At 37.7% G+C, this 19712-nt stretch overlaps 1 protein-coding gene and 1 long non-coding RNA gene across 2 annotated transcripts; one reads left to right on the top strand and one right to left on the bottom strand.

Annotated features, from left to right (window-relative positions):
- Positions 1-9457: 9457 nt before the first annotated feature.
- Positions 9458-18572, top strand: dynlrb1 (dynein, light chain, roadblock-type 1). The gene is made up of 4 exons (XM_034165915.1): positions 9458-9570; positions 9783-9858; positions 14092-14259; positions 17257-18572. The coding sequence occupies exons 1-4, from the start codon at positions 9568-9570 to the stop codon at positions 17298-17300; spliced, it is 291 nt and encodes a 96-aa protein (XP_034021806.1). The 5' UTR covers positions 9458-9567; the 3' UTR covers positions 17301-18572.
- LOC117506413 lies at positions 17482-19433 on the bottom strand. The gene is made up of 3 exons (XR_004559460.1): positions 18409-19433; positions 18357-18361; positions 17482-18303 (listed from the first exon to the last, which is right to left on the bottom strand). It is a non-coding gene; the product is annotated as an uncharacterized LOC117506413 (long non-coding RNA).
- Positions 19434-19712: the final 279 nt, after the last annotated feature.

The raw sequence follows: 19712 nt of genomic DNA, 5'->3' as shown, positions 1-19712 counted from the left end.
AGAGAACAGAGAAGATTCAGAAGAGGACTGAGGACTTTATGCGGACATTCCACTGTTTAAGGACATTTTTTAATGAAAGACGTGCGCGCAAGTTCGCCGAGTCGTCACCTGTGTGTGCCGCAACAGGAAAAACACCTCCGTGTTGAAAACCATTTGTAAAATTCAGGCGGGTTTTGATGGCTTTCAACAAGTGAGTAACTGAGAAATTGTTTAACAGCTTGGGCATGTTCCAACTTGCCCGTTAAGGTTTCCAACGGAGGTGTTTTTCCTGTCGCGACCCCCCGTGGTCGGGTCCGGCCCAACATGCGACTCTGCCCGCACGTTCTTTCGTTACAAAATGTCCGTTAACAATGGAATGTCCGAATAAACTCCTCATGCCGACTTCTTCTGAAAGTTCTCTGTTCTCTGACGACTTACTGGGTCAACAGAGCCTGAAATGTGGAAGTTTTCAACTTGAAACGGTGAGACGCTGCCGCCTCGAAGCACAGATCGCCGTCAGGCACCGTGGGCCGTCCTTAAAGCGACACTACAAGACCAAAATCTCTCATCAGCCGAAAACCAGCTGAATTTATCGAATGGTGTCCACTCAGTTGTGCCTTACAGTTTTTTAAAAAAATTTTATCAAACAAAGCAGCAGTCTCTGAGCCATTCCTAAACAATGAAAAAACGACGAGAGGGTGGGCGACTCCTCACTCAAAGACTGCCCACAGGCGAATGACGTAACCGACAGGCGTGAAAAAACTCTCGCATGCCCACGAGGGTTCAAGCATGTCTGATGTAATCACACGTGATTCAAATCCATATGGTTTTTTTTAAAAAATAATAAGGTCCGTTACTTTTATCACAGACCTGTATCTTACACAATGTTAACTTGCCTTGCCTTAATATGTGAACATTATTAGGGGTTATGTATTAACAATACAAAATATATATACACAAATGAGTATTAATTCATTGTGCACATGAAGAACACCCAAAATGTATTCATTTTAATAACTTTACATATCAATAAGAATTTCATAACTTTTTTCAAGGCACCAATTGATCTCCATACATATCCGTAAATTTTCCCACATATATGTCTCCATAGAATTTCAAGATTATTATTATTATTATTAATATTACAGCGATATTATCCAGAGAAACACTTTAGTGACTTCAAAGATTTTTTTTCTCATTAAAAAAGGCCGTACAGATTCGGTTCCACCCTTCTCGTTTGATCCGGATCATACGTCATGCACAAGTTTTGCTCACGCGCGCACAAACTAAAGCGGCGCATAAAGTTTAACCTTTAGATAATATGTTTCAAAAAGTGCTGTTATTAAACTTACCGAGGCCGTCGTCTTTCCAATCCATCTCCTCACAAACATCCGAAATAACCACAACCAGTACATCCACTTACTACCAACTTCAACATCCGTTTCGGATTTTCAAAATAAGAGCGGTGCAACTTTGGCCCTCCTAGAGTTCATGACAAAAGTCACATGAATTCAAACGTTTTCCCCAGATATCCGTGTAATTAAATATCTAATAACATAATAATGCCTATATTAAAATTACAGTTATATAAACAGGCACATTCTACAAATATTTGTAAAAAATATTCACCCATGGAATGATTTTTAAAGAAAATAAGAAAAATATATATTTTTTGTTATTACTACTCTTATTTTGCCCCTATCGTAGGTATAAATAAAGAAAATTGAGTTATTTGTTCTTATTCGTGCTCAGTTTCTTCCCTCTTAAAACCTAATTAATTAACCAGGACACCTGTTCTTGATTGGATAAACAAACAATATTAGCCAGTATTTTTCATTTAAATGATGTTTTAAGTCAATAAAGTACTTATAGAAATATGTATCTTCTACAAGTAGCAATCTATAGGCCAAGACCACATCTTAAAAGCTTCTTCTTTCTGTCTAATACAACCCCTGGCAAAAATTATGGAATCACCAGCCTCAGAGGATGTTCATTCAGTTGTTTAATTTTGTAGAAAAAAGGCAGATCACATACATGACAAAAAATTAAAGTCATTTCAAATGGCAACTTTCTGGCTTTAAGAAACACTATAAGAAATCAGGAAAAAAAATTGTGGCAGTCAGTAACAGTTACTTTTTTAGACCAAGCAGAGGGAAAAAAATATGGAATCACTCAATTCTGAGGAAAAAATTATGGAATCATGAAAAACAAAAGAACGCTCCAACACATCACTAGTATTTTGTTGCACCACCTCTGGCTTTTATAACAGCTTGCAGTCTCTGAGGCATGGACTTAATGAGTGACAAACAGTACTCTTCATCAATCTGGCTCCAACTTTCTCTGATTGCTGTTGCCAGATCAGCTTTGCAGGTTGGAGCCTTGTCATGGACCATTTTCTTCAACTTCTACCAAAGATTTTCAATTGGATTAAGATCCGGACTATTTGCAGGCCATGACATTGACCCTATCTGTCCTTTTGCAAGGAATGTTTTCACAGTTTTTGTTCTATGGCAAGATGCATTATCATCTTGAAAAATGATTTCATCATCCCCAAACATCCTTTCAATTGATGGGATAAGAAAAGTGTCCAAAATATCAACATAAACTTGTGCATTTATTGATGATGTAATGACAGCCATCTCCCCAGTGCCTTTACCTGACATGCAGCCCCATATCATCAGTGACTGTGGAAATTTACATGTTCTCTTCAGGCAGTCATCTTTATAAATCTCATTGGAACGGCACCAAACAAAAGTTCCAGCATCATCACCTTGCCCAATGCAGATTCGAGATTCATCACTGAATATGACTTTCATCCAATCATCCACAGTCCACGATTGCTTTTCCTTAGCCCATTGTAACCTTGTTTTTTTCTGTTTAGGTGTCACAGACGTTGACTCCAGTTTCCTCCCATTCGTTCCTCATTTGTTTTGTTGTGCATTTTCGATTTTTGAGACATATTGCTTTTTCTGTCTTGACGCTTTGATGTCTTCCTTGGTCTACCAGTATGTTTGCCTTTAACAACCTTCCCATGTTGTTTGTATTTGGTCCAGAGTTTAGACACAGCTGACTGTGAACAACCAACATCTTTTGCAACATTGCGTGATGATTTACCCTCTTTTAAGAGTTTGATAATCCTCTCCTTTGTTTCAACTGACATCTCTCGTGTTGGAGCCATGATTCATGTTAGTCCACTTGGTGCAACAGCTCTCTAAGGTTTGATCACTCCTTTTTAGATGCAGACTAACGAGCAGATCTGATTTGATGCAGGTGTTAGTTTTGGGGATGAAAATGTACATGGTGATTCCATAATTTATTCCTCAGAATTGAGTGAGTCCATATTTTTTTTCCCTCTGCTTGGTCTAAAAAAGTAACCGTTACTGACTGCCACATTGTTTTTTCTTGATTTCTTATAGTGTTTCTTAAAGCCAGAAACTTGCCATTTGAAATGACTTTAGTTTTGTGTCATGTCTGTGATCTGCTTTTTTTCTACAAAATTAAACAACTGAATGAACATCCTCCGAGGCCGGTGATTCCATAATTTTTGCCAGGGGTTGTACAAACCCAAGTATGTCGATATTGTATGTCGAAAGCAAACGGCAGTTAAAATGGTTTAAATGTTGTCTCCTCGTTCTTGTTTTTATTTGAAATCGATATTCTCGGGCCTCTTCTCCTTTCTGCCTGTTTGTTGCTGACTTGACACTATTGGACACGCCCGCGTCACTGTTTCGGTTGTCGATCATTTGGAAAGAAAATAGACTTCCATCATGTCAAGGAAAGGCAAAGTAAAAGTAAACCAACAGGTTGCTTTTATTAACACGTTTAGTTTTTGTTTAAATTTTATTTCAATACATACGTACAACAAAGAGTTTGATGTGGGCGGGGCAGAGTGGCCGTCATAACTTGGTAAAATAAAAAAAAATAAATCACCTTTTTACTGGCCATATAATTAATAATTAAGTCAAGTTAATTTATGTATCTTGGTGATTCTCGACTTTGCATACATACATAAATAATTATTTGTTTTACCGGAATGTCGTGATGAAGAAAGAGCTGAGCCAGAAGGCAAAACTTTCAATTTACCAGTTCAGTTTACGTTCCTATCCTAACCCATGGTAATGAGGTTTGACCAAAAGAACAAGGTTGTGGATACAAGCAGTGGAAACAAGATTCCTCCGTCCACTCTGGGACAGGGTGAGAAGCTCAAATATCCAGGTGGGATTCTGAGTAGAGTCGCGGCTTCTTTGCGTCAAAAGGAACCAACTGTGGCGGGTCGGGCATCTGGTGAAGACGGTCTTTGGTTGTCTGCCTCGGGAGGTCTTCCAGTCACGTCCAACTGGGAGGAGACCCGTGGAAGGCCCAGGACACACTGTAGGGATTATTTCCCATCTGGTTTGGGAAGACCTTGGGATCCCCGGGAACAGTTAGAGGACTTGATTGAGGATAGTAAAGTGTGGAATGAGCTGCTATATAACATATATATATATATATATATATATATATATATATATATATATATATATATATATATATATATATATATATATATATATATATATATATATATATATATATATATATATATTATTAGCGGAAATTAACTGTCTTTTAAAGATATTTTTTCATAATATGAGACATGCAAGATAACAACAAAAGTCCCACCTTGTCTATCATAGCAATGATTCTTTAATCACAGTATTTTTTAATGTCATAATAAGATTCATAATTAATAAGATTAATCTCTAACTTTCAGATGTCTCAGGTTAAAAGAGGCTGTTTAAAATGGTTCCTTAACTGTTTTGGGTGTGCTTGCTCAAATAACTAAAAAATGTGTTTATGCGTGCTGATTTGATAAATTTAGCCAGGGTCACATGCTTCCAGGATCTGCTTGATACAGATGATAGAACTGATCCAGACAGAAAACAGCACCAACAACAAACGACCCTCAAACTGCCCTCACGCTAAAAACTGGCAAATTACATTTTTCCTGTATGTGCTCTCACAGAAATGGCAGGACTTGGGATGGGTATTGATAAGATTTTATCAATATCGATGCCATTATCGATTCTGCTTATCAATCCGATTCCTTATTGATTCCCTTATCGATACCTCGTGAATTTTGTACTAAAAGTAGGCTTTACAGGTTTTCTATGTATTTCATTGAGTCTTAAAGTAAATAAATATGAAATTGGTCACTGTATCCTTGATCTCTGGACATAAATAAAAATAAACAAAACAGTGTTTCCCTTTGAAGTTATTAATTCCGACTGGACTCTATCGTTCTAACTTGACTCGTCAGAGAGTCGCGCAACGTTTGGAGCTGTGTGAACAGAACGGAGGACGATTCTCGTTTCTTTCTCGCAACAAGACAGGAGTCCCAGTTTGTAACTTTAATCCGCACAAAAGTGACTCACGATTGACATATTCAGGGATGAAAGTGGTGAAAAACAAAAAAAAGCTGAAACCCAAAATTACCCCCCAACACCACCCGCTCAAAAATGTTTGAATTCTAGAAGCTCTGAAATGCAATCTGGGACTATTCCAGACGATAAACTGGAGTGAGTGCAGCATCCATTTAGTGAGAAAAAAAATCAGACTTTCCTTATTCAAATTCATTCCATTAGTATTCTGCTCTTACTAGGATGCAGCAGTTTTCTAGCTGGCAGATAGTTCTGGAGGAAATCACTGAAGAAATTAACAAATTGAAAACAAGGTTTGACCAAAACAAACTGTCATTAAACTTAAATAAGACAGGGATGAAGTGGAGGTGTAAGAGTCACTAGGTGTTCACAGGAAACATTTATTTATTTCTGTATGTATGTATGTATTTATTTATGTATGTTCATTGTTAGTTGCTTTTATATTTTCTGTTGTGTTTCTATTCAGGTTCTTTTTGTCTCTTTCTCTAAAATTATATACAATAAGTATATATTGTATATAATAATCATTAGATTATTAATATATAAACAAAAATAAATTTAAGAAATATTACAATTTGAAAACAAATGCACCCGAACGTGATGACAGCTGCAAGAGCTTAATGCTAACTTTTAACATTGAAAATGCCATAGACATGCTAACGCGTTAGCATCGCTCCCGTTTTTAAGTTATAAAATACATCTATCAACTGTTTCAGAAGACCATAACAGGTCGGTTTAAGATAGAAATGGTAAATAATACACACAGACGTATGCTCTTTAGGGTTTTAGCGGGGGAGAATTAAGCGAAAGAAAGAAAGAATAAACGAAGCAATAGATCGATGCATTGCTTCAATTTGCGAACCACTGCTTCGATTGGTTCAAGGTTCAAAGCAATGCCGCGCTGCAGAAAAGTTTATTACAGACCCGCTGCAGTGTCTGTAATCAATGTAGAGAAATGATCATTTTCCTGACAAACACCCCCCAAAACAACGGCCACTCTGAAGGACCGATAACAGAATCGTTAAGCACAAAGATGTCGGTGGATCGAATCATTTCTTAATGATACCCGAAAGGAACCGGTTCTTGATACCCATCCCTAGGCAGGACTGTTACACTTAGTGATCTGGTGGTACATCCACCAGATCTGTTTATTCAGATTCAAAAAATGTGCACAAGTGAATGGGTTAGTTCATCACTGGCAGATTGTGTCAACAATAACTCAAAAACAATAAATGGTTTCATGTTGTAATTCACCATCTTAAAAGAATGCATAATAAGGGTGAAGTGATAAGATGGTAGTTCATTTTGATGCACCAGATCAATCAAAAAAATTCACTTTGTTTTGTTTATGTATAATACCGTAAACCTGTCTGCCGTCTAAGAAAACACTTCCACCTTCTAGAAGGTTCACTGATGTGCTTCCATATCCAAATTATGAAATTCAGATTTAAAGGCCACAGCCATAACAGAGTCTGCATGTAGATGTTGTTAACGTACATATACGAGTACTCAAGTGTGAATTGTGTTTTGTATATTTGCATGCACTGTTTGAGGATGTCAGTGTAATTTGTAACTGTAAGACTGTAAAGTGTAATTATCTCTGTTTAATCCAGTAGATGGCAGGTGCAGCCCCTGAACTGCTTAGCATTATTATGATTCAAGAATTCAAGGAACTTTATTTGTTGTGCCAACTCACATTTAAATGTTAATGGTACGAAATTAGTACTCAGGTCGCGGTTATTTTTAAAAAACCTTCTAAAATCTATTGATATAAATATAAACTATTAAAATAAAATAAAAGCCGAAATTAGCTATGTTTAATACCAAATATAAGTGTGAACAGCAAGTAGACTATAATATTGCCCTGGGAATTAAGTGAAAACCAACATTGCATGTATATTGCACACGGGAGATTATTGCACATGGGCAATTAAAGTGTTTTTAGTGCAGTCTGTATGTGATAGTATAAGTTCTATGGAGCACGGCTCGAGTTCACCAGTCTGACAGCCTCAGGGAAGAAGCTGTTTCTGAGCCTGGTAGTTCTACTCTGAATGCTCCTGAGCTGCCTGCCTGAGGGGAGGGGCTGAAACAGATTGTGTGCAGTATGGGAGGAGTCCCTCAGAATGCAGAGAACCCTTCCCCTGTGCCGCGATGAGTAGAGATCTGTGGTGGTGGGAAGGCTGCTCCCTACAGTCCTCTGTGCAGCCTTTACCAGCCTCTGCAGAGCTCCCCTCTCAGCAGCCATGCAGCTGCCGTGCCACACAGTGATGCAGGTGCAGAGGATGCTCTCCACTGCACAATGATAGAAGCCCCTCAGAACGGAGCTCCCAAGTCCATCTCTCCAGCATTTTCAGATTTATTTCAACTTGGTCCAGAAATTATTGAATAATCTTACTCTCACCCTGGCTGGTGTGGCTGTTTCAGTTTATTTATTTTATTTGATATTTTCATGGCGAAGCGCTGCGTAAAAGCAGGTGGGTTCAGATCAGTCTTTAATACGTATCTTTAATGTGATGTGAGCGCCTGAAGCTCTTACTTTCACTCCTGATTATTTCCCATCTTTAACTTCATAATGGAATGAATTAAGGATCAGACTAGTATCTCGTGTTGTGGTAGACATAATGTGTTGGACAAACTGATGGTATTCAAGGGTGCAATTTAAAACTAGAAATTGGGGGGGACAAAGTGCGAGGCCCGCAGGGCTGAAGCCCATAGGTGGGGGTCTGGGGGCCACTTTAGTTGGCTTCTGGGGGCCTAATGCGGCCCCCAGAAGCCAACGGTTTCTAGATAAGTTCAGGTGCATTCTGAGCATCCAGAACAGTAATTTTAATGTTTTGAGAATACCATAAAGTGGACACCATTTGACTTATGCAATTTGAAACTGTGGATATAAGTACTTTATTGTGAGAATAGCCAGCATTGATTTTATTAACATCCTGGTGTAAATAAGGTATCACCACATGTGTAGAACTCAAAAAGAATGATAGGTTGAGTTTTCATTAAAAAAAAACAACTGCAGTGTGGTAAAATGTATTCATAAATATGAAAGAACACACTCGTAATAATTATTAACTATTGCATACTGTATTTTTTCTCAAGATTTGTTTTTGCATAAGTTTAAAAAACAACAGATCATAAGTTTAGGATAAATTACTGATCATGAATTTAATTTTAGAAGTGGCACTAATGACAACACTCATACTGAACATAATTTCGCTTGCATAGACTGATTTTGGAGATCAAGCAATAATTGCAGATGGGCTTTCTGAGGTCCCAGATAGCTTTTCTGATTTCCTTTTCTAACGTTCAGAATTTAGTAAATTAGCATATGGTCCATTGATACTTATGTGTAGACACTAGTCCCTAGAGGCAACTATTTTTGGTTTCAAATCTGGGCAAATGCAGTCCCAGAAAATTCCAAATGTGACAAACAAGAAACAGGTGTAAACAAGTCAATGCTGCTAAAAATGCAAACTTGCAGAAACAGAGATACTATTCTGACATGGTTTTGCACATAAGACTGACATGGTTTGCACATAAGACTGGCATAGCATGTTTCAAGTACACACATATATGTCAGAAGGTGGAGGGGACATACCATATTCTGTCCCCCCTGGTTGAAAAGGTGGGGGGGGGGACATGTCCCCCCTATCCCCCACCAAATTGCACCCATGATGGTATTATTTTCTGTCTTGCTTCATAACATCTGGACTGGGACTAAAAAATTAATTCAGGTCTATTATATAAATAGTCTGATCCTCTTCTGTATTTGTTTTAACAAATATTGCCTGTACAAATGTGGGACTGAGATTGAATAAATGTAACAGCACAGTAATAGCACAGAAAATGCAGATTTATCATGAAACTCTCTTGAAAACATATGTATGTATTTTCCTTTATTAAAAAAAAAGTTTTAATAGATTAGATTAGAGTATTTCCTCACTTGAACAAAATTGTAAATGTTTAAAGTATATATGTGGTTACACATTTATATACATACATCCATATGTGGAACCAACTTATAGAGACCCCAGCCTCGAAGAAGAAAATGCTTCTTACGTCATTGATCACGTGGTTTCCCGGGTTCGGACCACGGTTCATGATCAGCTGGAAGTGATACAAGCTTTGTATTGTCACCGTCGAAGTAACGTTACTGTATATAGGTAAAATGGTAAGTTGTGTTGCATTTCGTGTTTTTAATACGTATGTGTACATTACCCGCGTGAACGTGTTGTCATATTAAAGGCGTATGTTTTGTGGCTTTTTTAACCACAAAATGCTAACCGGCTAGCTGGGCGTTGTCATGTTAGCTGGACATCGTTAGCCGTTTGTTGACGTTCTGTTGCCAAGCTGTTTTATGTTTTTTATGTTGCTGTTTTGCAGACTGAAGTAGAGGAAACTCTGAAGAGAATTCAGAGCCAGAAGGGAGTGCAAGGAATCATCATTATCAACTCAGAAGGTAAAAACATAAAGGCACTGACGAGTGCCGTTTGATTGGTTCTGGTTTACCCAAAGGGACTTGAAATAATTCACTCGTGTACGCAAATCTTTGTTGTAGTTCTGTTGCTCTCTTACCATACCTGCAGAATTGTAAACTAAATAATAATAAACAAAAACTGACTGGGAGGGGCCAAAAGATTCAATTTATCTCCACCACACCTGGAGGAATAAGCTCCTATTGTGTTTAGGCTTTGATCCGGACATGAGTCAAGAAGGACAGCCAGGAACTTGCTGAACATCCGCTGTCGCAGACTGAATGGTCCCCCATACAGAGCATTACCCCCTGCCTTCACTGTGCATGCGTCATTTCGGAGCGTCTGCAGCAATTCACAGATTATCGCCTCATTTCTGCTTAAAACTACACTCCAGTCATCATCTATCTCAGCGACAGATCTCTGAAGCTTTTATACAACAACCATTTTCATCACATAAATTCACAACAATAATTCACAATAAAAGACGGGGTACCGATCAGAGCGCAACACTAGTGCATCTGAGACTGACTCTTGATTCTGACTCGCATCAGATAACAAAGTAAAACCTTTTAAATCATTCTAAAGTCTTTTTTAAGCAGAAACAAGGTGATAATCTGTTAATCATCATCATCATGTTGATCATGCGCAGTGAAGGCAGGAGAACCGATCAGACTGAGACACCAGATTCGCACATGTGCAAACTAGTGTAGAGTATCGCTCAGACTGGGCCAAGAAGGACATCCAGGAAGTTGCTGAACATCCGGGTCACCAGGACAAAGGCACAAACGCTAGGAGCAGTTGTGATAATTTCTTGACTTTGATCTTTTTTTTTCATATCTTTGTTGATCATCAGGTTCCAGGCATAATGCTTGTTTCAAGCAAATATGAATAAATGTCAAAACGTGCTGCTGCTGATTGACACCAATAACTGACAAAATGTTCCAATGTCCTGCTACTAAAGAGATTTTTCTTACCAGGCAGTGCACGCCAGAAAAACTGAATATAAACAATAACCATGATGCCCATCACAACTGTACTTATGTAAATTACAATGAAACTGCTAATTTATCCAGCTACGGTAGTCAAAACTATATTCCTCAAAGCCCCCCTCAAAAATGCATGAGGCATTGTTTGAACATGAACATGAAGCTGGAGGCATTTTGAGATTTTTCTGTACCATACATAGGTACTTGCGTACAACAAGAGGTGGTGCACTATTTGTTTTTTCCGTGAATTTCCGTAGGTTCGTAGACCAACGTATTTCTGGGTCTGGCTCTTTTGTAACCCATGATGTGTTCAGAAGAAAAAAAACATCAAATACATCTAAATAAGTTTGGGTAATCACAAATATAGTAGTAATAAATACATACTGTGAAACACAACAGTACCTGCTGAGTTTTACTTTAGAATATTGTTATATTCAAACTCGCAGCTTAAAGCAGATAACCCGTAAGTTGGAGAGGAAATGGCGTCTCACTAATTTAGAAGCTCTTCACTTAGCCTGGAAAAAGTCTGTTGCTCTATAAAAAAGCCCTCCGTAAAGCTAGGACATCTTACTACTCATCACTAATTGAAGAAAATAAGAACAACCCCAGGTTTCTTTTCAGCACTGTAGCCAGGCTGACAAAGAGTCAGAGCTCTATTGAGCCGAGTATTCCTTTAACTTTAACTAGTAATGACTTCATGACTTTCTTTGCTAATAAAATTCTAACTATTACAGAAAAAATTACTCATAACCATCCCAAAGACATATCGTTCTCTTTGGCTGCTTTCAGTGATGCCGGTATTTGGTTAGACTCTTTCTCTTCGATTGTTCTGTCTGAGTTATTTTCATTAGTTACTTCCTCCAAACCATCAACATGTCTATTAGACTCCATTCCTACCAGGCTGCTCAAGGAAGCCCTACCATTAATTAATGCTTCGATCTTAAATATGATCAATCTATCTTTATTAGTTGGCTATGTACCACAGGCTTTTAAGGTGGCAGTAATTAAACCATTACTTAAAAAGCCATCACTTGACCCAGCTATCTTAGCTAATTATAGGCCAATCTCCAACCTTCCTTTTCTCTCAAAAATTCTTGAAAGGGTAGTTGTAAAACAGCTAACTGATCATCTGCAGAGGAATGGTCTATTTGAAGAGTTTCAGTCAGGTTTTAGAATCCATCATAGTACAGAAACAGCATTAGTGAAGGTTACAAATGATCTTCTTATGGCCTCAGACAGTGGACTCATCTCTGTGCTTGTTCTGTTAGACCTCAGTGCTGCTTTTGATACTGTTGACCATAAAATTTTATTACAGAGATTAGAGCATGCCATAGGTATTAAAGGCACTGCGCTGCGGTGGTTTGAATCATATTTATCTAATAGATTACAATTGTTCATGTAAATGGGGAATCTTCTTCACAGACTAAGGTTAATTATGGAGTTCCACAAGGTTCTGTGCTAGGACCAATTTTATTCACTTTATACATGTTTCCCTTAGGCAGTATTATTAGACAGCATTGCTTAAATTTTCATTGTTACGCAGATGATACCCAGCTTTATCTATCCATGAAGCCAGAGGACACACACCAATTAGCTAAACTGCAGGATTGTCTTACAGACATAAAGACATGGACGACCTCTAATTTCCTGCTTTTAAACTCAGATAAAACTGAAGTTATTGTACTTGGCCCCACAAATCTTAAAAACATGGTGTCTAACCAGATCCTTACTCTGGATGGCATTACCCTGACCTCTAGTAATACTGTGAGAAATCTTGGAGTCATTTTTGATCAGGATATGTCATTCAGTGCGCATATTAAACAAATATGTAGGACTGCTTTTTTGCATTTGCGCAATATCTCTAAAATTAGAAAGGTCTTGTCTCAGAGTGATGCTGAAAAACTAATTCGTGCATTTATTTCCTCTAGGCTGGACTATTGTAATTCATTATCAGGTTGTCCTAAAAGTTCCCTGAAAAGCCTTCAGTTAATTCAAAATGCTGCAGCTAGAGTACTGACAGGGACTAGAAGGAGAGAGCATATTTCCCTCATATTGGCCTCTCTTCATTGGCTTCCTGTTAATTCTTGAATAGAATTTAAAATTCTTCTTCTTACTTATAAGGTTTTGAATAATCAGGTCCCATCTTATCTTAGGGACCTAATAGTACCATATCACCCCAATAGAGCACTTCGCTCTCAGACTGCAGGCTTACTTGTAGTTCCTAGGGTTTGTAAGACTAGAATGGGAGGCAGATCCTTTAGCTTTCAGGCTTCTCTCCTGTGGAACCAGCTCCCAATTCAGATCAGGGAGACAGACCCCCTCTCTACTTTTAAGATTAGGCTTAAAACTTTCCTTTTTGCTAAAGCTTATAGTTAGGGCTGGATCAGGTGACCCTGAACCATCCCTTAGTTATGCTGCTATAGACTTAGACTGCTGGGGGGTTCCCATGATGCACTGAGTGTTTCTTTGTCTTTTTGGTCTGTATGCACCACTCTGCATTTAATCATTAGTGATTGATCTCTGCTCCCCTCCACAGCATGTCTTTTTCCTGGTTCTCTCCCTCAGCCCCAACCAGTCCCAGCAGAAGACTGCCTCTCCCTGAGCCTGGTTCTGCTGGAGGTTTCTTCCTGTTAAAAGGGAGTTTTTCCTTCCCACTGTCGCCAAGTGCTTGCTCACAGGGGGTTGTTTTGACAGTTGGGGTTTTTCCGTAATTATTGTATGGCCTTGCCTTACAATATAAAGCGCCTTGGGGCAGCTGTTTGTTGTGATTTGGCGCTATATAAATAAAATTGATTTGATTTGATTTATGCTGTCTGATGCTGCAACAGTTTCACACAGGTTCATGTGTGAACGAAGTCATTATTTCCTTTTGATTCTTCCAAATTCTACAAGTTCCACATGATGGTCAGTAAACATCTGATAACACATATGAGATTTCTGCTGTGGGACTATCACATTCCTGAAATTTGCACTGTTCCATGATAACAGACTTGGTGGTGGCACATGTGGAATTAACGGTAACCAAACAATACAGTATCTGTGCATCTATAATTATCACATTTCTCACTTTGAGTCATGATGATTCAAGTTTGCATTTCAAAAATTTAACAGTAAAGTTTTAGTTGTCATGACTGCAGTATTTGGTGCACACTGCATGGAGATAAAACTGCAGTATTTGGTCCACACTGTGTGGAGATAAATATATCTGATTGTCTGTCATTGTCTTTTCAGGAATCCCCATCAAGTCAAGTCTGGACACCTCGACCACGGTGCAGTACGCCTCATTGCTTCAGCAGCTGGTGATGAAAGCAAGAAGTACTTTAAGAGACATCGACCCCCAGAACGACCTCACCTTCCTCCGTATCCGCTCAAAGAAGAACGAGATCATGATTGCACCAGGTGAGAGGACAGAAACCTGAGTACTGCTGAAACATGATGCTGAGAACTTACTGTAGCTCCAAAGAGGAGGTGGACAAGAATTTCTCAACAGCCACCATATTTTAATATTTTTTTAAAGGCTTGTTCATGTGCAGCAGCACCGACCACTTCAGAGAACATTTCCACATGAACCTCAACTCCTTTCTAATCACAAACCCTAACCCTTTTTTCTCTTCACAGTTTAAAAAAAACACTGCAAATTTAATTCACTGTAAACAGACAGGTTGAGGACTATGCAAGACCTGAGTTATAGATAATCCACATCTCTTAAGTGTTGCACTGTGAGTAATGACTAATCTGTTCATTGTCCAGCAAAATGTTGAATTGTGACTAAATGTAAAAATGAACTAATTATCCAGCCCTTCAAGCTGTCATCAGTGACGTTCCTGGAGGTGCAGATGGCAGCTTTTCTACATTGATTTCCTCAAAAGATGAATTGATAAATCCACTGTGCATCCTGTTGAGACATGGATCAGAACTCCAGTAAAATTGGCTCGATAAAGGTGTTTTTGATTGATCAGTGTGATCAATTAAACTTGATTCACTTAAAAAAAAAAAGTGTGTCCCCTCTCAGTTTGTGGGGTGAAGCAAGCAGACAGTATTTACTGCTGGTGTGATGAGCACAGAGTGCTGGGTATTTTTTAAGAAAATACACAAACGCACTGCTTCACCTTAAGGGAGCTATTCCACAGAGCACTGTTCCATCCTCTTTAATTCCAAATAGCAAATCGGGGCGCGTTTTGAATCTTCATAGTAATTTCTTGATCTATCTTTGTCACTCTTGTAGTAGTTATGGCCGTCATTGGCACTGGAATGGAAATTGGGATACAATTTTTGAACTGTTCAAAAATGTCATCCCAATTCTCAAAATACTTTATAGTACATGGTAACTTCGGGGTATTTGTAGTCTTAACGTCTTCAGTCATGTTCAGACTTCTTTAAACGGGGTATTCTGAGTGACTACAACTTGAAACTTGTTTGATTGTGCTCCATCAGGGTAGAAATTACAAGCTGAAGCTCTGTTTATTATGGGTTTGGTTCAGAGTTTATCAGCTCCAGCTTCTTTCTGTACTTTTCAGTTGGGTTGCCAGGTCTGCACTCTTTAGGAGGCAAGCCAGATTTAACAGTTTCATCTTGTTTTTGTACTTTTTGGGATTCTGGGTGATTGTAGTAGCACTCTGTATAGCATGTAAATACATAATAAGTCTCTTTGATTATTAATAGTCAGAGTCAATCTTGCTGTTTCACAGTGCGGAGCCAGTAATAGAGATTTATAAACAGCCAGTGCCTCTTCAGGTCTGTTCTGCTGCTCTCACAGACTGTGTGCAGGGGTGGAGCCAGAAGGGTGAGGAGCAGGAATATGACAGACATCTTAAAGGCCCATTTTAGATTTTTTTTTTCTTTTTTTTTCACATAACTAGCATTCTTCAATTTGGGGGAAAAAATTTAATAATTTATTTATTGATTTACTATTTGTAATATTTATGAATGAAGTAACGCAGTTTGAACCATGTTGATATTTGGTAATTATAAGATTAAATCTAATTTACAAATAAGCATAGATGGTGTCCAAATTGAAAATTTAGCTGAAAACAAATTTTTAGGAGTAATAATAGACAGTAAATTAACATGGAAAGCCCACATCAGACACATAAAAACGAAAATTTCAAAAAGCCTCTCTATTATGAATAAGGTAAAGCAATTTCTTGATCATAACGCACTCTGTACATTATATTGCTCCTTAGTTCTCCCATACTTAACATATTGTGTTGAAGTGTGGGGTAACAATTATCAATGTTCAATACAACCACTATTTATATTACAAAAACGAGCAATAAGGATCATACATAAAGCTGGATTTTTAGAACATAGCAGTAATCTTTTTATGCAATCAAAATGACTTAAATTTCATGATCTTGTAAGTATTATACATTACAGATTCTATTCAAGGTATTTAATAAGTCACTGCCAAGTAACATTCAAAAGTTCTTCTCAGTCAAAGAGTGTGCTCATAATCTTAGAGGTTTTGCTAAATTGACATTATTAAAAGTTAGAACCACCCGAAAACTTTTTTGTGTGTCTATGTGGAGCAAAGTTATGGAATGGTTTGGACGTCAAACTCAAGCAATGCCAAAATATTCATGAATTCAAGTCACATTATAAACAGAGGGTCTGGAATCGGTATAGAATGATTGAGACTCAACAATAAAAGCCATTTTACATTCATGGCTCATGGCTCTGTATCACAATTGTTGGTTTGTGCATTATATGTTTGTTTCCTTCATATGTTTGGTTCTTTATCGTAATTGGTATTGTTGCTCTCTTATCATTGTTGGTATGTCTTTTATATGTTTGTTTCCTTACCGTAACTGGTATTGTTGTTTTCTTAGCATTGTTGGTATGTGCATCATATGTTTTTCTTTGCCGTAACTGGTATCGTTGATCTCTTACCATTGTTGGTATGTGCTTCATTGCTTGTTTATCATATTGGTATTGTTTTCTTGCCGCTGTTGGTATCTATTGTGGGAAGTTACAAGTATTTAAACGTATTATTTTCTTAATTTTCTATTTAATTGACGGGAAGCAGCTATGTACTTTATGTTAAATTTGAATAAAGGGGTGGGATTAAATATGTTTTCTTCCTCCCACTTCTTTTTGAGCGGATATAATGACCTGAGTTAATAGTAAATTTAATTTGTTTAATTTATTGTTAAATTGTTTTTCTGTTTTTCTGCATTTCTTATCCTCTGCTCAAATAAAATAGATGATGATGATGTTGACCAGAAATTTAAAAATGAAGATATTGTGATGTATGTATGTTTTTTAATTTCTTCTTATTCAGCTGGTAACTACAGAACACGCATGGGCCTGAACACAGAAAATTATTATAACCAAATCAGTAAAAGTGTATTAACTTATTTAATCTATGTGGGATTCTTTTCCTGTTTTCCTCCACAGACAAGGACTTTTTCATGATTGTCATCCAGAACCCATCAGAATGAAGCTGAAGCACCAGCGTCTGGCTCATGACCGTTGGTCTTGTGTTTAAACAGCCACACAAACATTCTCATATAGCTTGAGCAGTTCTAAGGTCACGCCTCATGACTGTGAGATCTCTGAACCAAACTGTACTTCAACAATATGTGGGCAAAGAATTTTTATTTTTGTTTTTTAACACATTCCTTTTTGGTTGTCATTTTGTGCATATTTGTTGAATGTGTGGCTTGGATTAGGCGTAAGACTTGCTCACCTGCTGGAGCAGCCAACGGAGCTGGACCAGAGAGTGACAGCAACACATTGGGGGAGGTGTAGCTCTGTCACTCGGTTGTATGAAGACAGCTTTAAAGAATTTTCATCACGTACAGTAATAAACAACTGCAAAAATCACAAGATGTGAAAGCTGACACCAGTTTCATTGATGACCGTTTACACTTAAATATACATAAATTCAATCAATCAACATTTATTCATCATCAGTTAACCCTGTTAATCCATTAAGGCTGCTTAAAGGAGGACTCCAGGATTTTACAACGTAGGCTCTAGTTTTCAATGTTTTGGGGCTCAAAATTTCATTCAGTAATTGACATGGGGGGCTTGTTATGCAACTCGCAAACCCTCATTGGCAGTTGACTTGTAATGGCTTGGTAGAGAACAGCACCAGGGGAGGACAGCTAGGCTAAGGTAAGCATCTAACTCTGCAATTGGCCTTTCTAAAACATCTCTTATTTACATTTGGTCTGCAGGGATCCTTCTGTGCTTCCAGACTTGAAATAACATTTTCACAAGAAGCAGAAACTGGTTTAACCTGGTTTGGCTGCAACAGTTTGCATTTAAAATCAAAATTGCACCGATTATTTGTTTAATCCCAAATTAAAACATGACCCCAAAAAATCTAAACAACAACAAAAAAGAGCCTAGGTCGTAAGATTCCCAGAGATGATCTTGCAGAGTTGATGACAAAGTAAAGCTACATTAAAGTAGACTTTATTCAGTTCAACTTTATGACTCTTTTGACACACTCGCTTTGACTTTAATGCACAGCCACAGTGTAACTGAACCCATTCTATGATCAGCTAAGTGACAGAGCAACAGCCTCAGGATTTTGCTTACTTTATTTTTTCAGTATCACTTTAATCTCAATTTGTCAATTATTAAATTATTTGTTTTGTTATGATATTGAAATACAGTATTTTGTTGGTGAGCACAGAACTACACTATCAAACATTTCTCTGTTGCCATGTTGGTTTATCTGTAACAGTTAAAAGTAAAATTGGCAGTTAGTGTTGTAATATCATTTCTGTCATTAAAAAATAGTACTCCATTCATGGGACACTGATTGTTGTTCTTGGAATCTTGATCTGATACCCAAATAGTAAATTAATTAAATGAAATTGAAAAGTGTTGTGTTGGAGACTTCTGCTGGTTCAAGGTTACAAAACAGACTGGAAGATGAGGATGTGCCACTTACTACTCAAAAATATACAAGAAACTACATAATTTGAAGTTTGTTCGCATGACTGGGTCTTTTTGTGCAGTTATGTGTCACACAGACTCCCCCAAAATTTGCTTAGTATCTAAAAGAGGTTGGATTTGGGCTGCAGAATTTCTTCATTTTCTCCAAATAAAAGTGACAAATGTCAAGAGAAGTACTCTGTTTACATTTTTCCTGCAAATTAATGTGCTGTTGTGTTTTTGTGCCAGAAAGTGGACATGTTTTCTGTCTTCTAGCAACAAGAGCAGCCATATTTGTTTTTTGTTATTGGGGATTCCCACACAACATTCCCTTCCTGTCTGCACAGGGAACAGTTGCTCTGTTTGAATATATCACTGACAAAACCAGGAGTAGACTCGAACCCAATACTGGGTTCTTTAGTTCTCATAACATACATTTAGTTAAATGAAGCTGGCATGTTCACTGAAGTAATGGTGTGTCTGTGTTTTGATTCTTCACATTAAATGAATTCAATGTTTTAAAGGTCGACATAGGAACAGCATCTGTGTGCTTCTGTGTTGGTGGCCTCAGGGGTTTCCATGACAACAGGTTGCTCTGCATTTCTTGACTAGGATGGGACATGAAGCCATCACCAACTCAGGGTTTTTTTGTTTTGTTTTGTTTTGTTTTTTTGGTATCCCAATTTTATGCGATTCTGCTTTGGTATAGGAAGTGCTTATAACAGATTTCCATTATGACAGATGGTAGATCAACAAGTATGTTTAAAGGCATCTTTTAAAACAGGAACTTTCCAAGATAAAAGAAAAAGCAGATCTGGATCAGTCAACTCCCCTGATCAAAGAGGACATTTCTCCATAAAACATTTATTCCACTTTTAAATATCCTAAATTCAGTGTGTGTAAATGTGCGGAATAAGAACATGGTGCTTGAAAGGGGTGTTAATTTTGTTCAAATTAATGTC

This window comes from Thalassophryne amazonica, chromosome 3 (assembly GCF_902500255.1).
Source record: "Thalassophryne amazonica chromosome 3, fThaAma1.1, whole genome shotgun sequence".
Taxonomy (NCBI): Eukaryota; Metazoa; Chordata; class Actinopteri; order Batrachoidiformes; family Batrachoididae; genus Thalassophryne; species Thalassophryne amazonica.
Note: the sequence above shows the minus strand (reverse complement) of the source record. Positions and strands in the feature narration are given on the sequence as shown.